At 35.9% G+C, this 26,930-nt stretch overlaps 1 protein-coding gene across 1 annotated transcript; it reads right to left on the bottom strand.

Annotated features, from left to right (window-relative positions):
- Positions 1-566: 566 nt before the first annotated feature.
- Positions 567-26,831, bottom strand: vcanb (versican b). The gene is made up of 15 exons (XM_042765434.1): positions 25,946-26,831; positions 24,973-25,046; positions 23,133-23,543; positions 19,449-19,623; positions 19,224-19,351; positions 17,880-18,167; positions 14,169-14,888; positions 10,522-12,696; positions 10,226-10,339; positions 10,025-10,138; positions 5,327-5,485; positions 3,973-4,055; positions 2,915-3,059; positions 2,645-2,827; positions 567-1,634 (listed from the first exon to the last, which is right to left on the bottom strand). The coding sequence occupies exons 2-15, from the start codon at positions 25,037-25,039 to the stop codon at positions 1,534-1,536; spliced, it is 4,863 nt and encodes a 1,620-aa protein (XP_042621368.1). The 5' UTR covers positions 25,040-25,046; positions 25,946-26,831; the 3' UTR covers positions 567-1,533.
- Between the last annotated feature and the right edge of the window lie 99 nt (positions 26,832-26,930).

The following is a 26,930-nucleotide window of genomic DNA, read 5'->3' as shown; positions in this document are numbered from 1 at the left end:
AGGATACTCACTGGTATTAGCTGGAGGCATAATTCTTATGACCATTTTACTGGACAAAAAAATGTGTATACACTCCTAACATGCAAAAATAATCAATCAAGAAGAGTCACCAATACTTCAGTTTTAGAACTGACTAGCTCATACAGAAGTTGGCCTAAATGCTAACAGACATGGACTAATGCCACAAATCTACAATTTCATGGGTCTAAAGATGGCCATAGTCGCTGTGTATTTGAAGTGTTTCAGGTTAGGTTAAAAATAAACTTTTGCTTGCCAAAGTCTCTCAGAAAACACACCAGAAGCTTGACAGAGTTAATCTCAAAATGAACATTGAACAGCGTTGAGCTTTAAACACCCACGTCCTTACCTTGTTAACGTTGGCGAGTTTGTCAACTAGAAAGTCGTCGAAACAGAGCAGGTGTCTGTTCATTACTATCACATGTCATCTTCATGATGGCGCGGAAATCTCTGTAACCGTTACATCGCCCTCTTTTGGTCAAGACCATCGGCAATTTCTGTCAGAATTTACGCGGGAAGAAACAAGAACACACATTTAAACGTGTCCATTTTATTCTAATAGCGCTTTATTTTTCAAAATCTCACAGTTCATTCATCGTTATATGTATCTTCGGCAATAAATTAACTACTATGGCTTCATGTAACATTTGTAATAATATTTGACAAAAATGCTAGTTCATTCAACCACACATTACACATCATCAACAGTATGCATATTTTCATATTTGACCATGACATTCATTTAAAAAAGTAAACATGGTTATATTACAAACCCACATATTTAAAAAAAAAAAAAAAAAAAAAAACAGAAAATATGTATTTTGATGCCATATGAGAATATGATTATGAGAGTGTACAATGGTTTGATATTATCTGAGTAATCCTCACAACTAGTGAGGATGCTGCAGAGGAAGACGATGTTGAAGATTTGTTTTCCAGGCATGAGTTGCAGTCCTTTCAGCATTGTTTGTCCTCCAGCCCCGTGACATCCCTTTTAAACCCCCTCACCACAATGTGAAACAATATAATGCCTATTGTTCTTTTACTCTTGAGTACTGTAACTGTTCTGTTTATATTCTGCTCATACCATAGTGCTCTCTTATTAAGCCAGAGAGAACAGGAAGTTCAGTTCTTCGTAAGCAAAAGTTACGAATTAATAATAAAAAAAAATAATAATAATAAGAGTCACCTTTCACAGCTGTTTTTACTTGTTCATTATCTCTACTATATACATTTCAACCAGAAACCCTTCTCCCCATGTCAAAACATTAAGACATTATTACAATATGCAATGTAGACTGGTGCATAGTCAAAGTACACTCTCAGTGGGTTGGTGATGTTTTTTTTTTTTTTTTTTTTGCAGTCCCTCAGGGAAATTCACTTCTTGGCTCTAAAACATTCATCAGGCACATGGTTTGGCTTCGGCCCTTTAGACTAAAGACTTTCTCTGTAGATGTGAAGCATCTGTAGCTCTGGAGATGGAGATCAGTGTGTGGAATCATCTGCTGTTTTTGACTAGCGATGACGGTACTGCATCGACTCACTGTAGCGTCTCTTCCTGTTGTTGTAATTGTTGTTGTTTTGATATTTGTGTGCATACATCTGGTAGGTAGATGCTGTAGAAAAAATTGGAAAAGATGTATTAACTTAAAAGGATAGTTCACACAAAACCAATTATGTCATCATGTTTGAACATATGTCACATATTTTAGTAAATAATGACTTAAATTTAAATTTCTCCTCACATAAATAATTTTGAGTGGCCTTAAGAAGACTTAAAATATACTTTTTGTTATTTTTGAATTCTGACAGACTCAGTCCCCATTATGGAAATGAGCATTTTGGGGAAAGGAAAAAAATTGGTGATTTATTTTGAAACAATTTTCACTTTCTAGAGACTTTCTCTTGTTAATAAATTTAACTTATTATTACAAAGAACCAGCAAGTAAGACATTAGGAAATTTTGAAGTAAAAAAACAAAACTGAAATAGTATTTTCCTGTAATGCATTCCCTAATAATCTTTGCTTTATTTACAACTTTACAGTGTATGTCCTCTTTTGTATTCCATGGAAAAAGTAAAGTAATGCAGTCAAAAGTTCAGTGTTGTTATCATTCACTAAAATTAAACTATTCAAATGTATCATATATATATATATATATATATATATATATATATATATATATATATATATATATATATATATATATATATATAAGCTGAAAAAAAAAAATATTTGAAAAACTTGAAATTGTCTTTCTCAGAAAGAAATAATGAAAGAAAAATGTAAATTAAGGACAATTTGAAATGTTGAAATGTTTAAACTAACTGAAATAAGTTACTAAAATTACTTACAGTAAAACTGATATACAAATAAAGAAATATATAATATATATATAATATATAATATAAATATTAAAAAAGAAAAAAAAGGCAAAAGCAGAACAAAACTACTTAAACTGAAATTAAAATTAAACTGAAAATAAACTGAAAATATAAAAATAAAAACAAATTCAAAATGTTTCATGTATAAATATATAAAATGTTATTATAAATAATTACTGAATTATTATACCCAGGCATTATAATTTCACTAAACATCTATTTATTCAGAGTCAGCAGCTTACGATTCAAGCATGTGATTTTGGGCTTGTCCCAGTCGCCGTCTTCTCGGCATCTGATAGTGGGAACGTGTCTTTGGATGAAGCCGTCCTTGCAGTGGTACCTGACCAGAGAGTTGATCTCATAGCGCGGCTTCATGCTGCCATAGATATGGGCATCCTTTATGACAGGAGGCTGACCGCAGGACACTGAGACAGAGGCAAAAGAAGGCCAAAGAAGATGAGCTGACAGCAAGCCACAGTGGAGACTAGAAGAAGAGGAAGATGAGGTCTCACCTGTGCCCTTCTTGCAGGTGAAGGTCAGGTGGTAATTGCACGGCACGTCGTTCCACTGGCCGTTCTCATGCCAGATCATCACCACGCAGTCCTCGCCCGTGGAGAAGAAGCTGTCCGGCTGACCCACTCTCCAGTTCTCAAATTGCTAGTGCAAAAGTACACAAGGGCATTTTATTCAAACTGCTCGTGCACCACTGCATGTGCCCACATGAGGGTGCAAAGATCACATGTAAGAATCTAAATAGACTGTGCTTTATACACATCTGGCAGAGTTACATGGGACTTTCCTTCATAAAATGGGATTATTCTAACAAAATGTACTGCTGCACTCAATTTGAATGTGTTGCACACAAACACACAAGCCCCATTTTATATGTACAAAGGCAGAAAAAAATTGTAATAAATATCAAATAAGCAGAATGACACAAGATCATAAAAATCAATATTTGTAGGATTATTGTTCATAAATATATACTGTATCCCACAATGCAATGTGTTCTTCCATTTCCATCATGACAAATGAACTGCAAATAGTAAATAATAATAATAATAATCACGCACAAAATTAATTTCAAATACCCATGTGTTTTTAATTGGACTCCACTTGCTGAAATAAATATGCAGTATTAAACTTTTCCTAAATTTGCAGTTTTGCACTTTGATTTATGCAATATAAATGAATAAACAAACAAACATACATTAATGAATAAACAAATAAAGCCAAATAAACAAATAAATAGTACCACTGCTTTAAAGTGATCTATGTGTTTCTATTTGATACCACACAGGATGATAGAAATGCTAAAGTGAGAAATTTTCCATTAGAATTAGCATCATCTAAGCTTACGGTTTATGACAGAGTAACAACTGCACTTTAAAATCTTTGTGCACAATTGCTTCACACTAATTTTAGGATCAAACAACATCATTTTTTTGCAGGCCGGAAAAAACAACACACCAAGAATGACTCATATCTCTGAATTCATGGGCACCTGGAACACAGACGTGCATCTAATAAACAGGCTTTATTAGGATCAAAATAATGAATCCCATCTTACCATGGGGTGTCCATCAGTCCAGCGGAAATCATTGTCAAACATTTTATCATTCAGTCCAATCCACTGATAGTCATGCCCCAAACCTACAAGACAAATTACACAGATTTCAGTATCTATCTCTGCAAACTAGTCCATACAAACTATCATATGATTTGGGATAAAGTGGACAAGTTGTGTGGTTGACTAATTTCTACTATATGTATCTGCGTATTGGTGGGAGAAATGGAAAGTTCCCTCTCCAAACTCAAATTGCTGCGTCAGACTGGTCAGGAAACTCAAACAAACAGAGAAATGTTTTGATAGCACCACAGTGTTTATACTCTTCGGGATAACCAATCAACTTTGTCTCTGCATATTAAACTAGAAAGAGAAAGCATTTTATAAAACAGAAAAAGACACTTTTAAGCTAGTGGATGAGTATTTTTTTTATAGAAAAGTATATATGGAAGCCCAGAGAAATGGAAGAAATTAATTAATCCTTTTGTGTGAGGACCTTTGCAAACTTTTTTGACATCTTTAATAGACTGCCTGCCTGAACTGGAAATAGCAGGAAATCAGTTAAATCAAACCACACATCAAATGACACAAACAAATGTAGAACAAATAGTTTCTGTGCCCTGAGGAGCCAAGAAGACGTTTGTTTAGTTTAGAGTCAACAGCACTTATGTGACTTATGGTTTGTTTAGTCAATGCTAGAATTCATTTAATCCTGATTATTTGTTTTTTGCCTCATTTGAAACTCTTTTTTTTTTTTTACATTTGATGAAAATGTGCCTGCGCAAATCTTAACATCACGCACTGCTTTGGGCATTTGCCAAAAGCATCGCTATACTGTAAAATGTCTGAAATGTTCTTGTGCCTTTTAGAGCACTGTTATGCAGTGCTGCAAGTGGCCAAAACCTGGCAAGTTTGTATTTTAGCACTTCCGAACTATAGTCCTTACATCAGTGGGGTATTCTGAATGTGGTTTTGTGTAAATGTCTGAAATAAGGTCTGTGGTGAACTCAACCTCAAGATATTTACACACTTTGTTCTACAACATAATATACATCAATAACACCCCCTTGTTAATTTGAACTCTTTTACTTGTCTTGAACAAGGCGGTGGCTAACAAGTGTCTAAATGGGACTACAAAGGATATAATGGACATTAAAAGTCATCACACCGAACAGGAAAACTCATCTACTCACTATTCGCTTTCACAGCCTTGTTGGTTTATAATTGCAGTCTTGCAATCTATTCTAACTCAAACTCAAAAGAGTTAAGTAGTAAACGAGTTATTAACTATTAAGAGTGAGCAATTAAATTACTGATGTCTGCTTTGGCAATACCATTCATAAAATCATAAACTCACGATTAACAAAGAGCTGCTCTTCATGGGACAGGACACTGGTGAGATGACCGCCCTGCAGACGACACGCTCTTTCTGCTGCTTCCCATGTCCGCCGGTGTGTGAAGTACTTATAGCAGTGGCTCTGAAACTTGTGCCAGCCAAAGTCACAAACCTCTGTATCTGAAAGTTTGAATGACAGAAAATGAAACATGAGAAACCTAAAAACGAGGCAAACAGGAAAAACACTGGATATTAGCCAGTGCACCCCAGTTCAAAGAGCAGATGCTTTTGTAATTCATGATACAGCTACAAGCAGCATGGCAGTGCCCATAGTTTATCAAATAAGAGATGTCTCATGATTAACTCTGTATTTTCTTCTGTGTTAACCATGAACAAGCCTGTCTTTCAGATCAAGTATAATCAGTTATAGTGCAGAATAGACACACAGAACCGCATCTGTTTTGAGTTCGGCCATTAACTGGGTTAACCTAGTGCATAGCACTTTTTATTCTATCCCATACAATGAAGATCATCAACATTTTGCTTGGACTGAAACCCGCCAATGACCGCAGTGCTTAGTGTGAAAGCTAAATGCAAACAATGACATCTAATGAGGCTGGAAAGAAAACACCAGTAAATGAGGCCAAGTAAATCATCCCAGACACACGGCTCATAGTGCTGTTTTCTTTAACTGATTATTCACCATTACGTGCTCGCTTTGTCCTTTGCCCGAACGTCCAGTAGATCATACCATAGAGTATGTACATTAGCAAGAACCACTGAAAATCTACTGTAATTGTTACAATAATATCCAAATTTTCAATCTAATTGAGAAAGTACTTTGTCCCTCCACTTTCAGTTGTCTTAAGTTGCATATTTTTTAAAGTAATGATAAATCACAACAAATAGTTAAACCAAACTGACCAAGTGTAATATGTCATGATGCATAGCACAATTAAAAAAAAAGTAGTCAAACTGTGGTCAGAGGCAGAGCAAATATGAACAAACTATCCTTGACTTTGGAGGTTTTTAAATCGCCTACTTATTTTGCAAGACCTAGAAGTAATATAGACAACGGATCAAATCAGGAAAAATACTTCAACCTCTAGTCAGTGTCTAGCATCTGGCCATTGCAAGCAACTTTGAGTGTTTCTTTTTGCACCTTTTCCCTGCTTGGCATCTTGGTCACGACAAGGACTCTGGTTTTCCCAAGTTCTGTCTCATGCCATTTGCTAATTTGGGTAAAATATTGTATTTATCACAATGTAACATTGTCATATGTCACTGAAGGTCCAAATTCAGCTTCACTGATTAAACACAACTGTTTTTTACATGATGTGGAATGCAAGAGTTAAGCTTTTTATGACTTCCTCTGATCTTTGGCTAAAAAGCCTGAGAAAACAGATGTCCTCAGAGGTGATGTTTATGCATGGAGAAGATTAGCTCTACTGACTAATGGCAGCAATATTTTGTATGAAGTTGGAACCAATCCATTGGGGGACCAACGCCCAACACGACTGTCAGGCCAGTGCAAGTGCGCGTAAATGTCAAGTCCTGAGAAGGTTAAATTTTGTCATTAATCACTTACCCCCATGTCGTTCCAAACCCGTAAAAGCTTTGTTCGTCTTCGGAACACAATTTAAGATATTTTGGATGAAAACCGGGAGGCCTTTAACTATCCCATAGACTGCCAAATAAATAACAGTGTCAAGGTCCAGGAAAGTATGAAAAGCATTATCAGAATAGTCCATCTGCCATCAGTGATTCAACTGTAAAGTTATGAAGCATACTGCTCAGATTTGTCAAAATGGCACTACGCTGATTTGGAGAGACATAGAGGAGAGGAATTGTTGAATAAAGTTGTTATTTTTGTTTTTTCTTCTTGTACAAACGAACGACATGGGGGAAAGTGATTAATGACAAAATTTTCATTTTGGGATGGAGTATCCCTTTAATAGTTCTCTTCAAAGTAAAAATGTGGCTCTCATTCATAAGTCAGCTGATTATTTTCTTAGTCGAAAGCTAAGGGGAAAGTCCTACGTGATGCAGGCAGGTGTTTGGGAGTTTCTATACTGTGGTTTGTCCTTAACATGACTCAGAGGGGTCTCCATGAGCCGCTTGGACAAATTATGATGCATTAATTGATTCCAGCTGCTTTCCCAGTATGGACCCATTTGCCAATCACAATTGCTTTCCCAGAATCCTAAGGGACCTCACCTTTAAGTGAGGGAACAGCAAAGAAGGGCCAAGAAACCTTTGTCAAAATCAATCCAAGCCCTGCTTGACTTCATCATCCTCAAACACGGTCCACAGCCATGCGAAAAAGAGATTCAGTATTTTCTTTTTTACGAGTTGTTTGTCAGTTAAAACAACATTCAAAAAGGGATGTTCTCATTTGAAGAGCTTCACTTAACATTTTGATGGTTAATGGAAACTAACAGTGAAAAATCTCCCACTGAATACCAACAAGATGTATGTAAATGTGATTTGAACCCTCACATTATAGATTTAATTTCAATTTCAAGCATATCAAAGCCTAACCTCTGCACAGAACAATGCCAAGCCAATGACCAGACTAAATGATCAGATTCGGCACCTACTTTGTCCCCCCTTAAAGACTCATGTAATGGTTTAAAGGCAATATGAAGATCTTGTATTATAATACAATAAGGTTCTACAGTATATGCTTACATTAGTTGAATCAATAGCTAACACAAAAGAACAGTGAAGAACACTTTTTAAGCATCTTAAACTTAATTTCTTCATACTGTATACTGATACATATTTAACATTTCCGTTCATATAAATTAACATTAAGCTGGATTATTAAATGTGTTCAAAATATTGTTAGATCATAAAATCCAACAAACTAACCAAAAATGACCAAATATTATGTCCATGGTTTTATTGTACACAATTCAGTTGCTATATGCTATTGTCTTATGCTTAAGCACATTTCTTTGTCTCAGCCTCAGACTTTATGCCCACGGACCGTTGGCTGAACGCCTGATGCATATGGTAGACAAAATTGGAAACACTTCAAAGTTTCTAAGTTGTCATTGATTGGTTGAATTCTGCAGGATTTCCAGGACACATGCATGCTGCATTCTTTAACATTCCACCTGGAAACAAAGATGCCGTGACGCCAACCCCCCCACCCCCCCCCAACAAAAAAAGAAAGCTGTAGTGTTTAAAACTGACAATGAGAGCCTATCAAGTATGTGAAATACGTAAAGTTTGTGGCATAGACTCACGCCCCTAAACATGACACGGCACAAACCAAAATGTGATTGATTGCTTTACATGTCAGTCATACGGCATCTTGGGCGGTACTTGGCTATTCAAAGTGGCCAAGGTTTCCAGACCTTCTGCCGTCACTCTGAAGATCTGGCTACGCGAGACTAATTAGTTTGTGGTTGCTAGGGTATTTTAGGTGGTTGCTAGGGTATTCTAAGAGACTGCTTATTAGATCCACTTCCATGTCAAGATATTTTGGGACCAGTTGCATAAACAAAAGCCCCAGCGTTAAGACTGTCTCTCAAGAACCACTAATCCGACCAACTAGCAGTTAACCAAATGGTAATCAGTCTTACTTTTCAGATTTAAATTATACCAATCTGCCATTTCATGTAACTGATTAAAAAAAGTTATGACCAGTCTTACAGAAAAAAAAAAAAAATATTCTACTAAATAATTGTAAGACTAATCTAAGTAGTTTATGCAACCAGCTCCTGGTGTTTAATTATGACTTCACTGTAGATCTAAGCCAGTCTATTGCTATTGCCTTAGAAAGCACTGGTAATAATATCATAGCCTGACATGTCAATTTCAACCCAATCAAATCTCATCGGACACAAAAAGTACGGGCCTCTATAAGTTTCTGCTGAATATTCCACTGAAATATGCACATTACGGAAGTTCAGTGCGTCATTTCATGCTGGCTTTAATTAGTTTCTTAAGTCTTCTAAAAGTCACAACCTAAATATGGGACCTACTCAAGTCATGCCTGAATGAGTATGACGAGGCGACTGAAGTGTACTCATCATTTAGGCAGCCACACTGATGTTCCTGGGACCATGCCAAGTAAGTCAGTTGGCTCAGCAATGGCTCATTGAACTGCTCAGCGTTTGTGAGAAGTGTGGTGGGTGTAAGGGAAGAGGCATTGTCGGCACTGACTGTGTGACCTTTTCTCTGAACCTTATTGTTGGCACAAACCCACTTTCATTCCTCTGGACACCATATCACACACCCTCTGGAGAATCAGGCCTGACAGATGTGGTGAAATTTGTGGTTTGCCCATGCTAACTGTTTGGGCTGATTGCCATACTGTATACCGTTTGCGTCAGTGGATTTATTAAACAGTCATAGCTCACTATTTAGAAACTAGCACCCTAAATCATAACATATTCCATCCAATAACTCCTACCAATAACTTAGTTATATATTATTCCAGTTACAATGGAAACATAACAGGCAATCAGGCAGACAAATGTTTAAAATATGCAATCATTGCAAGATGATTGTAAGTTACATAAGTTACATAAATTACAACAGACATTATGTTTTAGCATGAAAGTGATAAGATAGAATTGCTTGGCAACTTGCTAGCAAGCCACAGTCCACATTTTATTGCAAAAAACAAAAATATTCCTTCAATAATTTCATATATTAGCCCAATTAAAACAATTGTATAGCACCATGTCAGTGCTGATTTCATACCTTGCTCACAGAGGGGTCCTGAATAGCTGGGCAGACAGACACAACTGAAAGCGTTTAACCGGTCAATGCATGTACCACCATTGCGACAAGGGTTTGACTGGCATTCGTCAATTTCTGCAGGAATTAGGACATGGAAATTCCTTACTTTACTCAGAAACTTTAATTGTGTTCATCAAAAGTGAAAATATTAAAGCTTCGAACCATTTTCACAGTGTTCCCCACTGAATCCAGGCATGCAGACACATATGTTTCCTTTTCCATTAGAATAGCAAGTTCCGTCATTTTCACACACACTGACAGAGCAAAGTGTGAGATCTGAAATATCAAAGTAACATCTATTAGTGGATGGACTAATCCATTATGGATAAGTGGAATACAAAGCAGAGTAATTTAAATATTTTGTAAACATCAAGAGAGGAACTACTGAAATCACATTTATACCACTTTACAAGATAAGCAATATATTGTATGAGTTACAAAAATATGCTGAACTGTACCTTGCAAAACCTCCATATGGCTCTCAACAGTGTAGCTGGAATCTGTCCAGACTTCTGTTTTTTTTGTAGTGAACTCTTCCCTGGACGGCGGTTGTCTTTGGACAATTGAGGAACCCACCACATCTTCATAATCTACAACATTCTCTTCAAATACCACAGTACTTGTGGCTTTGGGGGTGGTGAAAACATCTTCTGTAGCAGAAGTAGTTCCCCTATCCAAGACCTGAACTGTCTCTTTCACATTTAAGTCAGTAACAACACTGGTGGTGGGATAACTGGCAACTTGGGTAAATGAGGTGAGAGGCTTCGCCGTTGGGAATCCAAATGTAGAAAGTGATATTTCTTGCGTTGTCTCCTCTGAAGTCTCTGATGACTGCACTGAGGTGGTTGTCTCTTCTGATGGTGATTTATGGATCAGAACGGTTTCTTGGGAGCCTGAAGTCTCTGATGACAGCACTGAGGTGGTCGTCTCTTCTGATGGTGATATTTGGATTAGAACGGTTTCTTGGGAGCCTGAAGTCTCTGATGACTGCACTGAGGTGGTCGTCTCTTCTGATGGTGATATTTGGATTAGAACGGTTTCTTGGGAGCCTGAAGTCTCGGATGATTCCACTGAGGTGGTTGTCTCTTCTGATTGTGATATTTGGATTAGAACGGTTTCTTGGGAGCCTGAAGTCTCGGATGATTCCACTGAGGTGGTTGTCTCTTCTGATGGTGATATTTGGATTAGAACGGTTTCTTGGGAGCCTGAAGTTTCTGATGACTGTACTGAGGTGGTTGTCTCTTCTGATGGTGATTTTTGGATTAGAACAGTTTCTTGGGAGGAAGACATTACTGCTCTAAGACTATCAGTGGGCAGAAGGGTGGTCTCTGAACTTTGGGTTGTGAATTTTGTTTGAGTTTGGACACTAGTGAAAGTCAGTGGTGTTGCGTCTTCTGCAGAACCCTCAAATACTTCAGTTGTTTCATCATGTGCATCAACACTCGTTTCTTCAGTTTGTTTAATGAGAAGGGATGGAACAGTAGTGGCAGTGAAAGGTTGTTTTGAGAATGCTTCAGTTGGCTGATCACCAGAGCCGATGTCTTCAGAGATGGTGAAGATTGTAATTACGTCTTTTTCAATCTCGGGCACCAATAAAGGACTCTTAGTTGTACTTCTGTTTTGGTCTTTCTCAGAGTGTGTAATGTAAGGAGTGCTTTCTTTTGGGATTGCCTCTGTTTGAAAAGTTGAAACCACCTGAATCGTAGGATCTGTACTGGGCAAAGCTAAACTAACAGGTTGCTTAGACTCTTTGTGATGAGTAGTTGTTAAGGAAAGTGTAAAGCTTTGAGATGAAACAGTGAAAGATGGAGATAGAGTTGGTTGTTTTGATTCTTCTGCTGTATCTGTATCTTGACCCGAGCCCTCATCTTCAGTGGAGGTTGAGCCCTCAAAATCTTCTGTTTCTGGTTTCATTTCTCTGTTCTCTGTTCTCTTTATTTCTACAGTGCTGGATTCTGGAGTTGTAACAATTGGTCCTTTGGTACTGCAGTCCACCCCAAATGCCAGTGTAGTCTTCTCTGTTTCAGCTAGTTCAGTTTCGTCGGTAGCCACCACATATGGGCCATTAGTTGTTGGAAGTGTGTCATCTGCAGAACCTTCAAAGGGGGTCAGTTCCTCTTCATCATCTGTTGTGTGCATCCCTGAACCTTCTTCGTGCATGCTAAATGATATGGCTTGTGGGGTCATCTTCTGGCTTGAGGATTTGGTTGCAAATGTGGGCAACTCTGTCGTGGTTATACTTTCCAGGCTCTTTGTTGTGAAATGGGGCTCAATTGGGCTTCTGGACGTGGATCCAGATTCATCTGTCTCAGGCGAAGATGTGGTGCCTTCAGCCACCTCCGTAAACATTGCATCATCAGGGATGTTTTCTTCTGGTGGTGGGATAGCAGTGTCAAATTGGTCTCCTCTAGCCTCCTGAGTTCGGTCAGTGTCCGGTTTCAGAGTCAGCTCGTGTTTTCCGTTAATGAAACTCACTTTTGGGGTGATGGTAACAGAAGCAGATGGATATGTTTCACCTGTAAGGTCTCCACTGCCCAAAGGTGGTTCACTTTTAACAGATGTTAGATTAAAGAGCCCTGGTTCTCCAAGGAATTTCAGAATAGCATCAACTCCCGCAGTATCAACGGTATCATCTGCAAACAAATAGTTAAAATACATAAGACACACCTACATCACTGGTTTTCAATTTCAGTCCTGGTTCTGATCATCAGCTCATTAGGAGACAGATACATGAACTGAACTGATAAGAGAGACATACAAAATGTCTGGACTGGAATTGTGACTGACTTAAGTGAATTAGTTATATAATACTGGGTAAGCCAACAGCTTATCAAAGATGATCTACTGTAAAATCTGCTTCCATATTCAGTTACGAATTCATGTTGCCAATTTTTCCAACAACTTTATAGACATATTAGAAACTAGCACTGCATATCTATTCCACTTAATGGCTAGAGCCAAATAAAACGCTCACATCAGTTATGATTTTTGCAGTAAAGATATTACTGATTATTGTTTCTACATAAGTAATGTCTCTACTTAAATACAGCGAAAAGCTTATTATAAATTCTACTCAGTGATATGTCCATGTGAGATCCTAAAGTCACTATATTTCAATAATACATGACCCTTTTCATTTTTACATAGTTCAAAATGAAACAAAGTCATTCCAGCTACTGTTACCTTACGCAGTTAAATTTTGTGAAATATAGCCAGAAATTGTACTACATCCTCAAGGCCTCAATAACATGCATAACAAAATATACTTTTCCTTTGGTGGACCCACTAGCAGCCACACATGGTAACCTGATCTGTAGACTGGACGAGGTAAGGAAAAGTAATTAGCTTGCAGTGATTACTTCACTGATTGTTTTAAGGGGCTTTGCCATTTGACCCAGGAGGCATTTGTCTGTGGCTTTGAAAGCTACTCTTTCTCACACTCAACACCTCTGTCTCTCCCTGATGTTTTACTTCAGTAGGTGCCCCTTTACCAGTTGGTATAAATGTGTCAACTGATTAATGTCGACCCACAGGACCTACAAGACAGGAACACTGGCTGCAGTCTATTTACAGATGTTTATCAACCTCATCACTCTTTCCAGCAACAGTCAATCAAGGTCGTGGGAAGGCATGGAAGATCTGTTTCTCTTCTCCTTTTTATGCATATAGGCAGCACCACTAGTTTAGCTATACTTCTGGATGAGGTAAAGATTTGGCACAAACCAAATATTAAAGCAATTGCATGAAATCGAAGGACCAAGTCCAAATCTTTTGTTTGCAAAACAGCAGCAGGCATATTGACAGAGTCAAATGTGGCCTCTCTTTAGCCAAGATCTACAATCATTTTGCATCTCAGTGTTTCCTAAACCAAGTCACTCATTTACAACATGCTGCTTTGGACAAGCAACAATCACAGAAAAACACAGCCACACCAAAATATGAAAGGACAAGCAAAACTGGTTCATGTGAGCAAGAACTCAATGTATTATATCTTTGTATACTGTCTTGCTCTGGTAAAATTAGCTTCTATATAAATGTTTTTTTTTTTTTTTTTTTTTTTTTTTTTTTGCATCGACAACATTTTCTAAACTTCCATCTGACCTACCTGATTGATTTCTCCGCGTAATGTTGTATATGAACAAATTGATGCCCATTGGAAAGTCGACGTCCTTTGTGGTTTCATTCTGCTGGCCTTGCAAGTTCTCTTCAAATAAATGTGAGCTTTTCAAAGTGGACTCAGCCAAATCCAGACTTTTTTCAGTCATGTTTGCTATGGTTTCATTCTCTTTGTACACAATTTGTGGCTTGTCTGGATCTCCTTTCAAGTCTATAACAAACACAGGTGAAGCAGGAATCACATTCTCAGGAGTATCCGTGTCAGTGCTGCTGCTACCCTCCGCACCACTGGATTCCCCGTGTGTAGTAGTCCATCCAGGATGCATCTTCTCTACGTTGGGCTGACGGGGTTGCTGGATAGAGAAGAAGGAATCTAAATAATGGGGCGTACCATCATGGGGTACCCCTTGCACCAAGGAGCTGTCTTTGTCCAAAGAGCTGTCATAGTCATTAAATGTGGTTGTGGTTTCCATATCAGAAATTGTCTTAGCTTCAGTTGGTACAACAACAATAGATTTAGCATAGGGATATGCTTCAGGCGAGCCTCTGTCACGTGGAGCCATTCTTGCAGAGAACATGGATGGTGGCTCTTCTGTGGTGCCATGGGCTGCCAAAGAAAAGACTGCTTTAAGGGAAGAGATTTGATGGGTGTCTGAGAGAACTGGAGGTGTTGTAGGTCCAGCTGTGGGTACAGTTGTGGGATCCCATCCTGAGAACAGAGAGAAGAGGAAAGATCTAATTTTGACCAAGCCTTTCTCAAATACTTCTTAAGATGAAGTGCGTAGCTTTGCTGAGCATAGTGGCAACAAATGAAACTACAAAAATAAAGGTTTTAAATTGTAAATGGCTTCAGTTCTTCAGCTCGTCTCACCCATATTCATACAATTTACTGACAACAGCTGACAAGTCAGACTGCCCAAACAAAAAGAGAAATGTCAAAAGTGCCACATCGTCAACCTATAAACAGTATATATGTTTCCATACATAAAATAGTGATAGATTAAACTATGACACCTTTATTAGGTGATATTCAGGTGAGCACTGTAGAATACTTTTGCAGTTTTATCCAAAATCTATAAATGTTGACCAAGTGCAATAAATGCAATTCCTGGCAGCAAAGTCAAGATATTTCTATCATCTAAGTATTTAGGGATTTTTTGGCTGGTAAAGAGTTATTTTGGGAAAATGACACACTATGATAGGGTTGAACTTGACAGTTAATATTTACTTTGAAACTTTAGCTTCCTTTCCAGAACATTTTTGGCTAGGTTGCATTTTGCCTAACCACATATTTTGACTCCGACCAGTAGGTAAATAGTCCTGAATTAGTGCACTTGGAAAGTTTCATAATGTAAGTGCCAACATCATCTCATTCTCACGATCGATAAATCAAACCCAAACACTGCTGTCTACGTGCATGCTAACTCTGACGCAGTTTCACGGACCAATATAAAAACTCAAAATGGCCAAGTTAACGACACTATAATGTTCACTCTTGTCAGTTCATACACATATTGCTGCTGTGCTTATGACGTGTTGGCAAGCCTCCAAAGGTTTGACGGTAAAAACGTTTCATGCTTAGCAAGAGGTTTCAACACCACGGTAAAACCATTCATGATGACATGTATGGCAGTCGCCCATCTGGCTGCATGCAGGGGAATAGAAAGGGGGTCCAAAAGTCTCAAAGTACAAGTGAAAAGGCATCTATTTTGCTGAATTGAAAAATATACATGGATTTCAGAATGTCTTAATATGTAGTGTGTCTCCTTTTCATTTAATGACAGCAGCATGTGACCTTATAAGGCATTTTTAATTTTTTCACTAATAAAAATTAGGCTGGGAGAGATAGACATACCCTGCTGTTCAGAAGTTTGGGGTCAGTAATTAAAAAAAAAAAAAAACATGTTTTGATACTCTTAATCAGCAATGAGGCATTAAATTGATAAAAAGTGACAGTAAAGACATTTATAATGTTACAAGAGATGTCTATTTTAAATAAATGCTGTTCTTTTGAACATTCTATTCAAAGAATCCTGAAAAATATGTATCACCGTTTCCACAAAAAAATTAAGCAGGATTCATAATAATAAGAAATGTTTCTTGAGCAGCAAATCAGCATATTAGAATGAATTCTGAAGGATCATGTGACACTGAAGACTAGAGTAATGATGCTGAAAATTCACCTGTCATTACAGAAATAAATTGTATTTTAAAATATATTTGAATAGAAAACAGTACTTTTAATCATATTTTACAAAATTTCTATTTTAACTGTATTTTTTTATTAAATAAATGCAGCCTTGGTGAGCAGAAGAGACCTCTTTTTAAAAAATTACTAAATCTGACTGACCCCAAACTTTTAAATGATAGTGTATGTCTGTTCAATATGTTGAATGTACAACTGATTTCTATCTGTTGCATTTCACTGACAATTTGGTCTGACTTATGCAACAAAATGCTTGTTTTCAATACTAACCAACAATTGTTGTTCTTTCCGCATTTACCGCATTTGACGATTTATGTTCTTTTGAATCTGTTTTTACACCAGCAGCATTTCAGACACATAATGCAAAAGTTATGCAGAGTGTTGTGTGCAGAAAAAGGCCCACACCCATTTCTGTTTCCTTCAGTCTCTTCAAATGTGGATCTATCTCCATCTTTGTGTAAGCCTGGACACATCATGACCAGGCTAACAGAATAAAAAATACCCGAATACTATGACAACATGACATTATCAGGATTCATATATATACATAAGGGTGAGTAAATTATTAAATGATGACAAAAGCCTCCCACATTTGCTGTCGACAAGGGTATCGCACTGCTTCTTTGTCTCTGGCTCAGTGTGTGGACACACAAAGCCAGCTGTTAGACGTTAGGGATGTGTCCTCTTTTCTATGCAGCGCCTCTGATGTAAAACATAAGGCATCTTTTTTCCTTATAAAACCCCAGTGATCTTGAAACAGCACAAAAGGAAGCCACATCCCCCCACTAGCACTTGTTTATATATTATAGTGGGGCGCTCTTGCCCTCCACGCTCTTTTCTGGCCTATCCAGAGTGCTTTTGTTTGTTCTGCGGTAGAAGCCCATTTAAGAGAAGTGCTTCATGTCCGGTTACATGAAACAAGCCGCGGCTAACAGGAAAGCCACAAAATCCCTGGAGTCAGGGGGCGAAAAGGAGATACCCAATATAAAATCGGATTAAATGCATGTTAAGCGCTACTTTTTTGGGTCAGTTAGTTTGCCATTTTAAGGCACATATTTGAGCTAGACGTAGAACAGAGGTTTAACAGATGAAATCTGAGGACGCCCTGGAGAGAACGAATTATTCTGCTTCCACCCAGCTAGCAGAGAGAGTAAAGGTCTACTCGGAGTCACAGCTGTTATGATATCACAGCAAAACAGATGCCTTCCTATCTGCAAAACAATATCATGAGAAAAACATGCACTAACAGAGTTGCGTGAATCTCTGGAAACCTGTCAAAGAACATGCCTGGGTTATATTTCATCTCAAAATTGATAAAAACGAAATGAGATATTTCCATAAAATAATATTTATTTACTTATTTCTTTATTATTTTTTTTTTGTTTTGTTATAAAAAAATAAATTTGATATTTTTAGGAATAGATTTTAATTTCAAATTTTTCTTCAAAGTTTTAAGGATTAGTTTTTTGTCATGAGCATTTCATGAAGACATACCTTTGAAACAGAAAGCTCCCAGCTTCTCACTCTGTAAAGGAAATCCAGTCTGGTTGAGGAAGCGGTACATAGTCCTCACACCCAGCTGTCCTTTGCCGCACTGCATTCTGGGTACAGAGATGGGGTAGCGGGCGCTGCCATCAGACAGCCAGCCGAAGTCGCAGCGGTCCATGCCGGCCCTCCAGGCTGCATGCAGGTGACCTGGAGATGCTAAAACTGCATCCCGTCTCTCGCATGCCTCCCTGGCCTCATCTAGAGTCATCTTATCATCAGCGAAAAACACCTCACCTGAGATTAAACACACACAATAACACATCACCTTCTGTGCATTGCACATTCTAAACAAATAAGGCAATCCCAGAATGCACTTCTACTAAAAGTGAACCAAATACTAGAGTCATCTAATAGTCATATATATATATATACTATATATATATATATATATATATATATATATAGTTATATATTATATATATATATATATATATAGTTATATATTTTGTGGTGTGAGTGTTTGTTTTAGTATTTGCTTTATCAATACATTTTGCAACAGAATATAGAAGTAAATTACTGATGCGATTAAATTAGATTGCTATAATCCCCAATAAAGCCACACATGGATCTATTTAATTTCAATTTCCCCTCCAAATTCTCATTACTGTCATTAAAAAAGAAGTGTTGGTTACATTTTATTTTAAGGTGTCCTTGTTACAGTGTAATTATACATTTAATATTAATTAACTACATGTGCTTACTATATGGTTAGGGTTAGGATTAGGGTTTGGTTTAATTATGCATAATTAAATGTTATTATAATAGTAAGTACATGTAACGTGTAACAAGGACACCTAAAAATAAAGTGTTACCGAAGTATTTTATATTGTGAAAAATCTGAATAAATAATTATATTATAATAAAACAATAAAAGTATTTTTTTACATTATAGTAATATTTGTTTTTGTTTTTTTTTGAAAAAACTATTTTATATTTTAATATCATAACCATTTCTGTGAGATTCACCCAATATTGTTTTTCAAGAGAATGCAGTAAATACAGTAAATTATCGCTCAGCAATAAAAACCAAACATGGATTGATCATTAAGATTTTTTCATTAAGACATTTTCCCTCCAAATCTCATTTTTTCAATGATAAAAAAAAAACTATTTCGATGTTGCCATAGAAACAAGTAATTTGCGAGTGAGCATGTGATACGCTCAGAGCAGACTATTCAAACTGTCATCTCATAATTATAGTAATTCTGACACAACGTGAACACAGCGAGTCTCTCGTGTTTTTCACGTGAAGAGAAACCCATTCCCTCTATAGCTCGTTTCTAAACTTACCCTGTAGTTTTCCTACATAGCAGTACACATCATACGTTTCATGGGAATTTCTGAGTCCGTATGATCTGACTCCTGGCCTCATTATCATATCGCCATGACAACCTTCACGTGGCATTGTTATGGGGTATCTGTGGAGAACAACCACAGATGTACTTCTCATATCAGTAATATTCAAATGTAGATAGCATGATTTGATAGATTTGTGTCTGGATCCGGAGAAATCACCTGACGGTTTGGTCAGCCAGCCATCCGGCATCGCACTGGTCAAATCCGTCCTCGAAGGCTGAATAAAGCTGCTCGGCAGTGGCAATGGTCGCGTCCACATCAGTGCAGGCCTGCTTGGCGTGCTCCAAATCTAGAGTGTAGCGACTGGTGTTGGCACGGTAATGAAACACAACACCTGTGAGACAACAAAAATCAACAACTAACTGATTTGATCAAATCGTATATATAGCAATTTTGAGGTTTTGTTTTGTGATACACTGATATATTTTTGTATACCTGAAATGACCACCATCTACACTAGCATTCAAAAGTTTGAAGTCAGTAAGTTTTTGAAAGAAATGAATACTTTTACTCATTAAGGACTTATTACATTGATCTAAAGTGACTGTAAAGGTATTTAACACTAATAATAATCAGAAATGTTTCTTGAGCAGCAAATCAGCATATTAGAATTATTTCTGAAGGATCATGTGACACTGAAGACTGGAGTAATGACGCTGGAAATTCAGCTTTGATCACAGAAATATTTTAAAATATATTCAACTAAAAACATTTATTTTACGTAAATGGTAGTAATATTTCACAATATTACTGTTTTTACTGTATTCTTGATCAAATCAATACTGCCTTGGTGAGCATAAGAGACTTCTTTCAAAAACATAAAATAATTAAATTAAATTAAATTCCAAGCAACCCCAACTTATGAATGGTCATTAATATGTTCAACAATTTGATTTTATTTCCAGTCAGGAAATAATGTGATGGTCATGATATGCATATTTGTTTTCATCTAACAACAAATTGGATCAAATGGGCTGCTTTTGTGACGAATCCCTAGATTCAAAGAAGGCAGCTTTTGTTCCGAACATTGGAAGTTTTAGCCACAACAACAAGCTGTTGTCTTACAAAAGTGAAGAATCATTGTATTGTTCAGCTATTTAGGTACCTGTCGTGTCAAATGCTGAACATGATGTGAATAGTAATTGCTCTCTCAGCATTACACAGCACCAAAGCATCAAAACTGATCTTATCGCCCCACTCTTTATACACTTGTTTTAACTATTTTCCCATACAGTATCCCTAAATGGTGCTCTGAACTTACACAAGGCAATTATCTGACATAACAGCCACTTAAGAATAGATTTTTGAAATACTTTGAACTATATTTTGAGCAAGACAAAATATCTTTAAATCACTATGCTTATGGTAGATTGAAAGAGAAAGATCCATCTGCATGTGTATGAATAAAAGAGAAAGAATTTATGGATGCAACTTTTCCAAGAAGGATAAAGAATAGAATAGAATAGAATAGAATAGAATAGAATAGAATAGAATAGAATAGAATAGAATAATAAAAGAAAAGAAAAATTTCCAAGAGGCTTTTACTGTGCAAACTGACTAACAGCTAAATAATGAAAAAAAATAAAAAAAATAAAAAATAAAAAATTATATATATATATATATATATATATATATATATATATATATATATATATATGCAATATATTATAATATATATATATATATATATATATATATATATATAACAATAAAATATTATTCCTATTATGCAATGCAATATGTATATATAAATGTAATTAACAATGGAAAATATATGCAATGCAATATGTATATTTAAATGTAATTTGTAATAAAAAAAAAAAAAAAAGGTAAATTTTAAATGTTTTTTATTTTAAAGTGTTTGAATTTATGGTTTTGGTTCAATAAGATGAAATACTTCAGCACATATAAGCAATAGTACTACTGATATTTGTTCAGCAAACACTACTAATAAGGCTCAGAACAGGCCATGCAGTCTGACTGTTATTTGTCCTTTTATGGGCTTTTCTAGTCTTTTTTGGGAACATTAGCAGAACTGCTGGCTGACGAGCCAGGATCTGAATGCTCTTTCCTCAGAGGGATGGCAGTGTGTTTTTTGGGTAGGCACTACCCTTGAGTGGCAATCAGTGCTGCCCAGGGGTCTAAAAGAGTGCATTGAGTGTATTTGGCAGGAAGACACATGGCCCTCTATGGGCCTACAAACACTCCAACACCACCGTCTCATCTGAGCCAGATGTGCTCATGTTTTACTGCACATAATTATGCTGTAAACAAATACAGTGTTGTTAATAATGTAAGGAACCTTGAACTATTTTTTAAGACATTCATTCATAATGCAGTCATTCAAGAACCAAAAAAAATAAAAATAATTTAACATGTTCTTGCATTGATTAAAACACAAATCATTCACTCTTCCTTTCTATTACTTAGAAACACAATAGGGCCTTGTCAAGATTCGAGGAAAAAACTGACTCTGAAAGTGATTTTTCCAGACTCTAAAGCAAAATAATCTTTCCCCCTTGTCTCCTGACAGGAACGCTGTTCCATTTTGGCTAGCGATGACTAATTTCATCATCACATATGCTTACGAGAGTAAAAAAGTGCAGCACATCTGAGAGCCACAGCTGAACAACTCCGCCAATGGGAATCCTGCTGAAGGAAGTTAAAGAAGCACCATTTTACTTCGCAACGTGACATATTTCTGAGCAAATATATGAGAAAATATATATATGGTATATATTATGTTAAAGAATAAATAAATACCTATTTTTAATTTTAAATTTCCATTGTAGTCTAATCTTTAAAAAACTTAATTTAATAACACTGATAAATCTAAAAATATAATTTAATATATATAAAATGATAAATGTAATAATTTGCAAATATCAAAATAAATATTTAATATCAGTTAATATTTAATTATAATATTTGCAATTTCACTTTAATAAATAGTATTAATATTTTCATATCATACACTTCACAACCCATTTTACATCATAACGAAGTATTTCCAAATCTAGGCCAGGATTTAACTGGATCATGAAAATTGACCTCATTTTAAAGATAAAATCTTACAATATTTAATAAGAACTCATTCATATTTAATTATAATATGATTTTAGTCAAAATATTGAATTTTGCATGCTCATTACCTCTATTTTTACATTTAGATTACCTTTGTAGTATTTAATATTTAAAGACAATATAACTATATATTATATTTCCAGATAAAACGTAAGACAAATGTAGGGCTGGACTTAACTGGATCATAAAAAGTGGGCTCACTTAACATTAAAGCATTGAAATAATATTAATATTAGTGAATATTTAATTATAATAATTAATATGTATTAATGAATATTTAATATTATAATTAAAATATATATTTATTATGCTCATTTCCCCTATTTTTACATTTAGATTACCTTTGTTGTCTATTTTTAAAAAAAAAGACTAATAATTTAACAACATCTATAAATCTAAAAATATTATATATAAATATATAAAAGAACAAATCTAACCTTTAGCTAATCACAAAGTGAATATTTCATATTAATTAATTATTTATTATGATATTTTTAAATATTATTTTATATTATGACTTTTTTTTTTTTTTTTTTACTCAGTTGTACATTTAACAAATATTTGATTTTCTTTTAAATATCCTTTATAAATTATAGCCTTTTTTAAACCAGTTTTATTTCTGGATGAAACCCAGATCCTGAAAAGTGGCCATTCTGTAACAAAATGCACTGGCAGTTGGAGGAAAGTCATTAGGGAACATATAATTAATTCAGCCGGAAACATGTATTGCTTTCATATTTTACAAAGAGAATGACTGACCATTGACGTTCAGGGAGACGGACTCTTGAGTGTCTTCAATGCCGTGCATGACCTCACAGCGGTAAATGCCCGCATCACTGGCCCTGAGTCTCGCTATGGACAGAGACGCATCGCCTTTGTCCTCAGGGTGGCTGGGAACTGATACCCTGCCTTTAAACTCCGGCCCAATCTTGAGGAACCCATTCTGGGTCACTATCACTACGGTTTCCTCATCACCCACGAGTTTAGTCCACTTGATCCGGAGATGGTCCGGGTGGGTGCTGGATGCTGTGGCCGCAGCTGCAGTGGTGGAGGTGCTGGAGCTGCCGGTAGGAGGTGGGAGGATGGAGAAATGGCAGGGCAGGACCACCTGCTCCGCTAGCGACCCTTGCACTGGAGAACTCCTCTCCACCTTCATCCTACGGGCAGAGTCTGCAAACAAGAAGTAGATGGAGGAGAGGAACCCAAGAGCAGACACAGCATATCATCGGCTGGAAGCTTTGAAAGAACACTCAAATATTCTGCTTCCATTGTGACTGAATATTTTAACCATACTGCTTAACTACAATATATATATATTTATGTGTTTCATGTAGTCACTTATAGCAGACCAGGGTTATTATCGTTAACTAAAACCACTGAAAAAAAAATACTTCAAATAAAATAAACTAACTGAAATTAAATATAAAACTTACAATATAAAACAAACTAAACAATTTTTTTTTTTAAAAAAAAGGCAATACGATTAAATAAAATAAGTTTAAGTAAAATAACTAAGACTGAATGAAAACTATATATATATATATATATATATATATATATATATATATATATAACCAAAACCCTAAACATTCTAACCCTAAAGTGAAAATTTTAAATAATACATTAATTTACTAATTATAATTCAAAATATTTTTAAATACAACTATAATAGGACATCAGCGAAACTAAAATAGTGTAGCAGATGTTAAGTAGTCATTTAGCATACAACACATAAGAAGTTCTAAGGAATTGGAAGCTGGTTTACAGTGATTTGCTAGGGATGCATGATATATCGGTATCATATCGGTCAATGGCCAATATTACAGATTTTTTTAATATATCATTGTATTAGTTGATTTTAAATATTGTACATGCTTATTTCTCCCGATTTAAAGTTCAATTACTTTTGTCAGCATGTAGCAGTTACTTAATGTCAATCTACAAAAACACATTTTAATAACACCAAAAAGTCCAAGCTTTAACAAATCCAAAAAATATTTTATATTAGCGCACATTAAATTATAATAATAGTAGTATACTTTATTATCTCAAAAGGAAAATTGTTGTGGACTACATATTTATCATAGATATTATTATCAATATTTATCATAATATTAATATATTTACAATTATTATAATAAATAATATAATTTTAATTAATATTTTTGTTGATTCTTTGACAAATTGTTGACTCTGACATTGGTTTGTTGCTCTTTTGTAAGTTGCTTTGGATAAAAGCAATAAATCCATAAATGTAAATATAAATAATATGAATATTTTTCATATCATACATTATCTTGTGGCCTAAAATCACTTATAACAATTAAAATGAAAAATAGAATCAAATTGTATTTACCATTTGTTATCAGCCATTGCATAAAAGAGATTATCGGCTTAAGAGTATCGGTGATAATTTGAATAACTTCCATTTATCGATATTGTCCATTACATGAAAATGATAACTGGCTTATCAACCAGGATATTAACATCACTGCATTCCTAGCGTATGCCAATTTTAACGGTTTGGACAGTCTAAATGAAAAGAAAAAAAAGGTTTATAATTGTGAAGAGGAAGAATAATAAAAAAAAAAAAACTTACCATCTTTGGTTACAGCAGCGCTGCAGACACAGACCAACCAGAGAATGTGCTTCACGTCCAATAACATCTCAGTTCTACGAATAAATAAATAAAAGCTTTTCATTTTGTAAAAGCCATTCATTCGTGAGTTTAGTTCGTTTTACATTTGCAGCTAGTTTACTCCTAAACGTGGGTCGGCTGTCAAACTGCTTGTGTTTAATGTCCATCCATGTCTTTGTTCCAGGTCCAACTGGGTCTTTAGACACCCACTGTCTGTTTGCTTTCCTGTCTCCCTTTATCATTTCAATATATGGCTCTGCCATCAGATAGAGAGCGTGTTTATGAAAGCTTCATTCATAATTAGCGTTTAAAAGGGATGTATATATTCCATCTTAATATGCTGGACAGTCCTACTTTACTCATTCCTCGAAAACACAAAGATCGTTTTGTGACAGCTGTGGTGACAGTCACACACGCCCTATATAGTACACACTATCAAACACTAGAGAGAGCGATATATAAAGCACCTTCACTCATCGCTTTCCAACAATTAACATCGCCGTGAAAATGTCCAGCTCGAGAGCGCGCGCGCTAATGAAGACAGATCAATCACACCACACTAAACGAAATCCAAAATCTTATCTGAAATTATTCCAAAGCTCACATTCTCAGTTATAAGCATTTAAGCAGAGCTGGTATTACAATGATAATTATGAGATAATGATATCTGCACTGGGAAGATGCCAAACGCAAACAAAGCTTCAGGGTGACAGACAAGCTCTGACAATACAATCAAATGAGAAAAAAGAGATGCACTGAAGTATATCTGCTCTAATATCAAAAGATGCTGAGCAGAACATGGTCAAATTAATATGCAATGGATATTAACCACAGCAAGTGACTAATGCTGATTAATGTGAAATAATAGTCAATATTCATCCCTTAGCAATTAGGACATAATTGTTTTAATAGAACAGAATAGAATAGAACTTACCTTTTCCTATAGACACTCTTGGCTATTCCTGATTCTCAAAATGCAATCCTTCACAAAAGGTGCAAATATTTCTGATGCTCCAAAACCCAGCAGCAGACTTAGGTGCTCTTTCTTCCCCTGGTGCCCACGAAAAGACTGGAGACATGAGCCAGCAGCAAGTTCAAATTCCATGTCCACCCATGATTTCGTCAGTTTGCAGAGGAGGGGCAGAAAGTGCCCACCCAAAATGAATCTGATCCATCCTGCTGAAGAGGAACAGGGATGTGCTGCGCTCTTCGAGTTGGTGCAAACTGAACCTTGAATCACTGAGCAACTAGTTTGAACATGTAGGTTGGGTTATAAGTAATTAAAAAACAATTAATTAGTTGTTTCTTTTACTAACTTTATGAATAGGCTAATGCATTGCGCACAACCATGAAAATTTTCCGCGCAAAAACCAGTTCAGAGTCCAACTGCACGTACCTGTAAAAGCTAAAATAAGTGACAGTCTTCGTTTCAAGTGCGTAAAAGCGTATCCATATCTCACTGCGCGGTCTTACAGAGCACTGATAATTAGACAGAAAGGGTGCTGATGGAGTTACTGGGTTATTAGGGGTGTGAAAGTGACCAAATTACTCTTGTGAACTGATGTGAACTGCCCAACTCCACTTACAAGAGTTTGCCGGAGCTTTCCACACGGGCGAGAGACGGTACCGTTACCTCCTCTAGAAATAACCTGCACCACTCATTTGATTTAGCAATTACAGTTTGTGAGATTACAAATCAAAATCAAGATATAAGTTTAAAATCCTTATAGCGTCGTGCAAAATTTTGAGGTCGGAAAAGTTTTTTTTTTTATGTTTTACTCTCATCAAAGCTGCATTTATTCAATCAAAAAATACTGTAAAAACTGAGAAGTACTGGTTACATATGTTCATCGTTTTTGTTAATCACATTTGAGTATTTTTGTTTGTTTGTTTGTTTACTTTAACATTCATGTGACAAA

Source organism: Cyprinus carpio, chromosome A10, assembly GCF_018340385.1.
Source record: "Cyprinus carpio isolate SPL01 chromosome A10, ASM1834038v1, whole genome shotgun sequence".
NCBI classification, from domain to species: domain Eukaryota; kingdom Metazoa; phylum Chordata; class Actinopteri; order Cypriniformes; family Cyprinidae; genus Cyprinus; species Cyprinus carpio.
Note: the sequence above shows the minus strand (reverse complement) of the source record. Positions and strands in the feature narration are given on the sequence as shown.